The sequence below is a fragment of the Egretta garzetta genome, unplaced genomic scaffold (assembly GCF_000687185.1).
Source record: "Egretta garzetta isolate BGI_Z169 unplaced genomic scaffold, ASM68718v1 scaffold143, whole genome shotgun sequence".
NCBI classification, from domain to species: Eukaryota; Metazoa; Chordata; class Aves; order Pelecaniformes; family Ardeidae; genus Egretta; species Egretta garzetta.
In genome coordinates, this window is record NW_009259310.1 from 2,593,961 (window position 1) to 2,602,159 (window position 8,199).

At 42.6% G+C, this 8,199-nt stretch overlaps 1 protein-coding gene across 1 annotated transcript in view; it reads left to right on the forward strand.

Annotated features, from left to right (window-relative positions):
- CACNA1B (calcium voltage-gated channel subunit alpha1 B) overlaps positions 1–8,199 on the forward strand; it is a 304,713-nt gene that overhangs the window by 5,078 nt on the left and 291,436 nt on the right. Inside the window, exon 4 of the mRNA XM_035891880.1 lies at positions 4,207–4,346. Within this exon, the coding sequence (XP_035747773.1) occupies positions 4,207–4,346 (140 nt within the window). The remainder of the gene's footprint in view (positions 1–4,206; positions 4,347–8,199) is intronic.

Consider the following 8,199-nt stretch of genomic DNA (forward strand, 5'->3'; position numbering starts at 1 on the left):
CGATCAAAATTTTTCTCTATGTATTTCCTCAGAGACCCAAGACACAAACCTGCAGTGCAATCTCTCCCGGCTGTTTTCTGCACTCATGTTACTTGTCAAGCATAGTTAATTAAGCACATGGGAAGAGCAATTGATATCTCAGTATGTGCAATATTTCAAGAATTGGAATGCCTGATTTCTAAGTAATATGTCTCTGTCCATTTTCTGTACGTGCTTTGTAGCACAGAAAGGCATTACTTTGCTTTAGGATGGAAATTCTGGTTGAAACCAGGTCTCGGAAAAAAACACCAGTCTGGTGGTAAAAGCATTTAGTAGTGAAGTGGAGCGTTGGCTTCAAGTCCTTGACTCTTCAGACAAGAGAAATAATAATGTAATTCTTCCACTAGCAGGAGAATGACCTAACCTAGAACCACCTAGCCCCTAGGCTCTTGCCTGATCTGAGCTGGGGGTGTCTCACGTGCCTTTGTTGCTGGAGGTGTTTCCTTCACATCAGTAATTATCCACTGGAACAGAGATGCTACAAACTTCCTACTGTCCACTTCAGCTGAGTGCCTTAGCCAATAGGTTGTAGAGTCAGCCTCCCTCTGTCCCATAACTATTGCATTGTTTGTACACACTGGATTAGTGCCAACTGAAAAGATGCTGAGGGAATTGTACTGAGTGGCCCAGAGGCTGGTTGTGAGAGCTCCAAATGTAGGAATGTGAGCGCCACATCTGAGCCCTGCAGATGGATGCCTTGCTTATGATGCTCTTGGCTGTCCGGGCTGAGGCATGCTCGTTCTCTCACTTTCTCCTTCCTCATTTCTCAGTTTTTCCTGAGAAGCTTCAGTAGACCATAGATTTGTCCCAGCCTGACAGGGATGATATCAGAACTTGCAGGACAAGAAATCTATTTTCTGCCCTGCTCTGGGGCACACGCTGTTTGAAGATACCAGCGGGTCTGTAGAAAGGATGATCATCTGCACGTCACTGTAGGGCTCTGAGTGTTTGGCTCCCCTGGGTAGTTTTTATGTGAGGGCAGATGAGGGTTTTCTCAGATATTCAGCATGACAGCTCTTGCACTTCACTAATGGATTTAATTCTTTGTCCTATCCACAGGCACTTTGTGCAATCATATGAGAGTTGTTCATATTAACCTTTGCATGAACAAAGCATTGCACACCCAAACCTATCAAGGCTGTTACATCCAAAGGCAAAGGAAAGACACTAGGACATGGACTAGGAATAGCAGTGACTTTCTGGACTCAGAAGTTGTTTCTGATTCAGAACACATTGGTGAAATGCGTGTTTGACCCAGTCTCAATCTTTGCTGCGTCCACAGCAAACAACCTGCTGGCACAGCTCTGGCTGTTGCCCAAATTCTCCACCCTCCTTCCAAGCACGGACACTGATACTCAGTATCACCTGCTTTCCCATTCTTGAACCCAAGCTGTACAGCCTCCTGTCTGAAGGGGGCTGAGGATGCCGAGGCAGCAGGATTTCTGAGCCGACCGCAGTGCCATTCCAGTACTACAGAAAGCATGTTGCCCATGTCCTTGCCCGCCAGCTCCTTCCACCATACACAGTCACGTGAATCTTTTTTTCCAGCAGCAGACTCCACGACCTAATGGGGCATAAATTTTATTTTTCATCCTGTTGGTACTGCCCTGATTGTTACACGAAATTAGTGCAAATTTAGACAGGCTTTAGAAAAGACCCTCTTTCTATTCCGTTTTATTTCCCCAACTAGTAACTGCCAAGCCTATAGATGACAGTTTTTCTTTGTAATAAATACCCAAGCCCATCTGTGAGGCTTCCCTTTTCCCTAGAAGCTGACAAGAACTTCTTTGACCCACTTTCTAAGAGCTGTGTGTAGTCCCAGCTTTGGAAGAGCATATTCCATCAAACCCTTGAGTACCTGAAGCCTGGCTCTTCAAAGCTGGCAGCTCTAATCGCAAGGCACCTGACCTAGATTGAGCAAACGACTGGTAGCAGAGTAGATGTAAGGCTTCCAGGAAGGGGGGGAGTGTATGTGGGTAAAGGTATTTTTTTTAAATGTGTGTGTTAGAAAAGCTATTTTACAGTCATGCTAGTAGGTTCTGGAGGGACGTATAGGCTGGGCTAGGAGGGAGTCCTTTGTTTCCAATGCTTTTGTATATTTGGTTAACTGGAAGGTGTCGTGGGGTTGAAGAGAAAGCAGGCTAGGCTGATAGAGTGCTCCTGCATAAGGGAAAGGAGAGGAGCAGCACAGTAACTTCTCCTGATATATCACCTATGCTGATTCCTGACTCTTCCTTCCTTCTTCCTTCTTCCACTGGGTTGGACTCCTGGGATATCTCTAGCTCTTGTTGTGGAGAAAATGCTGGAAGCAGGCTCTTATTGTAGGATTTCTGTTGAATGTCATAAAAGGTCTGATGGCCTCTCCTTGCTCCTATTTCTCTGTGGATAAACCGCACTGAGATGGGTAGCTGGATCTTCTCAGTTTTTAAGCGATAGCTTATGTATCCTCTGAGCAGCGTGAGGTCAGAGGGGCAAAGAGCTTGGAGGTGTCACTGTTTGAGGAAATAGGTCCTTGGCTGGAGGAAAAGCTAATTTTTTCCCCCCTTGTTTCAGCAAAAGGCTCAGGTGAATGGTCATCTTGGCTGGCCACAGGGAAAGGGGAGGTGGAGTTGCTGGGGCTGTGAGGTTAAGAAAGATGGAGGGGAGTTAGGGATGACATAGGGTGAAAGATGAAGCATATGGAGGAGCTGGGGTCACTGATGTCCGCAGGGATGTGGGGTGCTGCTTTGTAGGAAGAAAAACTTCAATTCAGCCACTGATGTAAAAGCATTGCAGCTGTGATGAGTGCTTTGTGGTTGACTTGCTGAGTTGGGTACACAGGGATGAGCTAAGTGCGTAAGCCTCTTTGGGAGGGGTATGCTGTTGTATTGGTCTTCTGGATGTGAAAATACTGGCTTTCTGTAATGTTATGCCTAAAACATGGCTCCGTGCGCCAGTGCTGGGTCAGAGTTGAGCAAGAGCAGCCATGCTTGTAAAATAAATTCTTGTTTCAAAACTGCTTCTTTCTTCGTTCTGTGGCCACAATACTTGACATTCGTGCTCTTTCTGTATAAGAGAATTGAAATCACCTTTTGTTTTTAAGAGAGTCACAAAATGTATACAATGGTGCATAAAACAGTAGCTCAGCTCTTTGGCTCTGATGATCAGAAATGCTGAAGCCACTGCAATAAAGATTTCTAATCCCTTAATTTGGGAGGTTGCTTCCTTTTAGGTGGGGTTGCTTTACTTCCATTGACTTGAGCTGAAATCGGGGATCTAAGGCACACTTGGAAACTGGTTACAAGTGCCAAAACTAATTAACATGTTCTTGAAACTGATGCCCGTTACTTTCAGCTCTTGTTTTGATTCCATTTCTTGACCACAATTTCATTCCAAATGTGAACGTTTCCATTTGACATTGAGTTTGTGTTGAAACTCTTGCCAATAAAGTGTAATACTGAGGGACCAGGTGCATTGAATGGCTCAGTAGAACTGTGGAGGCTAAGCTTGATTTTTCTCTCTAGTGAGGTGGGATGTGAAGCTACGATCCCATGGTACGCTTTTGTCTGCACGATGGGCCTGAGACACAAACCTTACTGCTGCTGTTAATGGAAGGGAATGGGGATTTCTCCCTGAATCAGATACAAACTGAAAGGAAAATAAATGAGACTGCAGCTTTGGAAACTGAGAAAATGGAGGGGGAAGAACTGATGGAATAACTGATAAATAAATAATTTCCTGCCAGGCTTTGCAAGCTTGCTGTGCTGACTGTTACTCCCCGAGACATTTTCTTGTTTCTGTTTCTTGGGCGAACAGTAAAACACGTGTTCTCCTCCATGTCACTAAATACAGAAATATGTGATCTCGAGTTTTGCTCTTACAGCAAAATTTCAGTATTAAAATTCTCTTCAGAATATGGAGTAAAGTTTGAAAGTGTGGAGCAAAACAATCGGAATAAAGGCAAATTTATTTGCCAGTGTGAAAAAACCAAATTTACCTTCAGAGAAATAGTGATGAAGTTCTTCTCTGTGCTTATTTCCAATAAGCATAAACCATTTGGTTTCCACTCTGTTCAGAGAGTTGAGCAGGACATGAAGTTGGTGTACCTAGGTATCAATATGACTCCTGCTCCCCGTGCAGAAGCACAGGTAGTTCCTGAAACCTTTGATTTTTTTTATTCTTTTTCAGGATGACACTGAGCCGTACTTTATTGGAATATTTTGTTTTGAAGCTGGTATAAAAATCATCGCGCTGGGGTTTGTTTTTCATAAAGGCTCTTACCTCCGCAATGGTTGGAATGTGATGGATTTTGTCGTGGTCCTCACAGGGTAAGTGACCTCCTCTTGCCCCAAGCTTAAGAGGGGGCGCTTGCTTTGATTTGTGTTGGTTTTTTAACTGTGGGTGGGAGTGGGAGTGATTTTACTGAAATAGCATTAAAAACCTGCATTTTTCTTGCAATAATGGCTGTTATGCTAAATGAATCACTTCCAAAGTGTTGTTTGAATCAACTCAAAAGAGGTTTTTGAGGATATTTATTTGTATATATGCTGGCGCTGTATACATCCAGACGCTTACTGGGATTTGTGAGACCGTAGGTTCTAGCTGCTGCTAGGTACTCGAACCTGATTTAAATAAATCTATCTTCTGACACTACAGGATGACATTAAAAGTCAACATGGAGTAAGCTAAGAAATTAAATGCATCCTTTTTTAAGCTATTACAACTCTAAAATCAGCGATGTTTCTGACGGAATGAATTTGGTCTACTAGACAATAACTTTTCCAAAAATAATTCAAAGAGGGTGCATGTCTGATAAAGGGCAGAGTGGAAGGTGTTACCTGTGCATTTTGTACCTTGGTTCGTCACTAATTTCTTTCTTGGAAATGCTTACAGTATTTTTTCCTTATGCATTGCAACAGTTACTGTCTTTGTATAAATGTAGTGTAAGGCTGGTGGATAATGAAAATATAAACATAACATAACACTTATGGTCTACAGATAGTGCTTTGAAGCTCTAAAGGTCTGCGTGAGGTCATGATCTTGCAGCCTTCATCCTGGAAGGATTTCTGTTGTTTTTTCCCCAAACCGCAGTCTGCCTCTCGTTATTGATATGCACTCATTCCACAACACTTGTCTACTACCGTGAGTGGCGAACGTATGTATTCCTCGGTCTGGTTAGTTGTGTAAATTAGGACGCTGTTAGGGAAAAACCTTGCGTACATATCTAAATGTATTCATTAGATACATTATTACTGTAATTCTATTTGCATTCTGTGTACTGTGTGATACAGCAATTCAGGGGCCAAATGGGATTCTTTACGTATTGAGAGGAAGAAAATAAATATGCAGAGATTGATTCTCCTGCTGCTGGGGCTGCGTATTTAATCAATAGAATCTTCAGCGGAGCCACAAGGAGAATCAGATTTACGTACCTGGAAGCATAGGGGGAACCAGGATGAAAAGAGAATTAGCACAGATGCTACAATTATTCTCACCAATGGTATGTTCTGGTTCCTAGTTAGCACTACGCCGTTTTGTGTGTTAAAAACAAAAAAATCAAGGCCTTGATTCTGGAGAAGACTTTGGCTTGTTGTTGAATTTATCTTTCAGCAAAGCATTCAAGTACACATTTGAATTCAGCTGACTCCAGTGGTTGTGTACTTAAAGTTGAGGTTATACATAAAAGCTTTCCTGAATTACAGCCATACTGCTATTCGTTTAGGCATGTTTTAAAGTTGTTTTTTCATAAACACAGGCCAATATCAAAATAACTTTTTTCTTTAAAGCTGTTTATCTGTGACTGAGAGGTTCAAAGTTTTGTAACAGTGTCTGAAACGTCGCGTGTGCATGCCATGCTTGTGGAATTACAACTGAACGTGCGATTCTATAGACGTGACACCAGCATCTTACTGGTGCCGGTTTTATTGTGAGTGCTGTTTGCAGCGCTGTTTGATCTCTGAGCATAATTGCGGAATATCGGCTTGATTAGACAGCTGTAATAAAGAACCCTGTTGCCATCTGCAAACATGCATATTCTTTTGATGTACAAACCTGTTAACATCAAAGCTGCTGGTTTCCAATGGAGATACTAGCTGGGCTGTACCGAAATTGCCTTGTACATGGACTTCCCACCACGCAGGCAATGTGGGGAAGGCAAAGTGTAAACCGGTTGACATTATGTCCAAGAGTCATCTCCACTGAGGAATCCACAGCCCTCTAAACCCGTAATTTGAGGGCTGGATCTGGCAAGGCACTAGAGCTCGTGCCCAATTTTTGGTGTCTGGGGGTCTTACTGAAAATAACAGGGTTACTCGTGTGCTTGGTTGGAGAAATGCTTTCCTGCATCTGGGGCTGTCTTTCCCAATCCAGTACTGAGGTGGAGGGACCTATAGTTGAGAAATATAGTTGGAAGTTCTGCAGCTTCAGACAAGGGATTGAATTAGTATTTTCTCTGTAGACTGTTCTGTTTTGCTCTGATTTTCCAAGATCCTTATGCTCTTAGCTCACTCCTGTGTTTCCCTGGGTCTGTGCTGAAAAGCAGAAGCTCCTCTTCTTTGGGCTTCCTTCACTGGCCATAAACTCTTTCATCTGCCCCAGCTTGGTTAACGAGGGGAAGCCTGAGCAAGGCCTTTTAGTGGAGGCAGAAATCACCCTGGCACTTCTCCACCGAGACTTTAAAGGCAGGCTGCTGGGGAAGAACGTTCGCTACTGACAAACCCCGCTATTTCTCCAGGGAATGGCGGCGAGGTGGTGACACAAGTAGGACCTTATTTTTTGTTTCTGTGGAAGGTGGTCTCACATTTGCATTCCTCAAAAGATGATCAGGCAAGTTCTGTAATTTATTAGAGAATAATAAAAAAGGATGGCTCTCAACTTGTACTTAATATGTTCTTATAAATACAGATAGGTAGGACAGCAGTTTTTGAAATATCGTTTTACTACTCTGTCAAAATCTTTCCTTTCCATATGTGCAAAGATTTGTACTTGAAAATGTTCCTTTGTGTTTCCCAGGCAGTGATCAGCATTCACTTCCTAAACTCAGTATCACACGGATCTTCAATATTATAGGAGGATTTTAATTTCTCTTTTTTCTGTGTAAGCATGAAAGATGACGAAAATGCATTTCATGATACCGCACGCAGAGTTGCAGACCTGCTAATCCTGTTGTGTGCGCGTTTTTATTAAGGTAAATGGCGAATGTCAGAAAATCTGATCTCATTTTCAGCTTTTAGCTGAAACCCATAAAAGCAAAGAGCAGCTTTGCTCTCGTTAGCTGTTTCCATACGAAAAAGGACAGGAGGTGTCTGGGTGTGTTTTGGAGGAGGCTGTGCGGGAAGGTTCTGCATTTATTGAACTTGCCCTTATGTAAATATTATAATGATAACAGGCAGTAACAATTTCCACCTGTTTTTTTACCTCCCTTTTTGCCACTCAATGCCTGCATACTGCGGTTATTGATAAACACTTTTTTTAATTTTGCTTGCAGTGATCGACATTTTGTTTGTGAAAGTCAGACAATAGAAATGGTCAGACAATTTAATCAGAAAATAAATCAGGGCTGTGTTATATGCAGCCAGGATCAATATCCTATCGAGCTAATCTGGATTGTAACAGATAGTGGCCCAAAATGGCTTAGGTTGTCGTTCCAGAAAGCACTTCCTCAATTTCTTTGCACTGCAATTCTGTGGTGTCTTTCTCTCATTTACTTTCAAGGAAACACGCTGATTTGCTGTTTATAAAGGCCTGGGAAAATGGCAGTGCTGCTCCTTGAAAGATTTTGTTTCCTTTGCAATTTTTTTAGTTATTTCTTTTAAACTCCTCCAGTTAAAGATGAGTATTGAGGAAAGCTGCCCTGCTGTGATGTGCCTGTTGCTATCGTGGAGAGAGACAAGTGTATGCTATAGTTCCTGCTCTGTTTATTTTCACATTTTTATGGGATTGCATGATGACTTCACCTATTAGCAGCGATAAATCACACACAAATGCGATTTATCAACTGTTCTGGGACTATAGAGTCTTAGCGAGTTTTTCCTAAGGGAGGAGCAAAGGGACTTTTTACTCTATTGCTGCAACTTGTTGTGGGGTGGAAGCCTCAGATATCCACAGTTGTCTTGGGAACAAAGTCCTCCCTACATCCATAGCTCTCAGATGGCAAAGGATGGAGCTGTGAGCCTGCGTGTA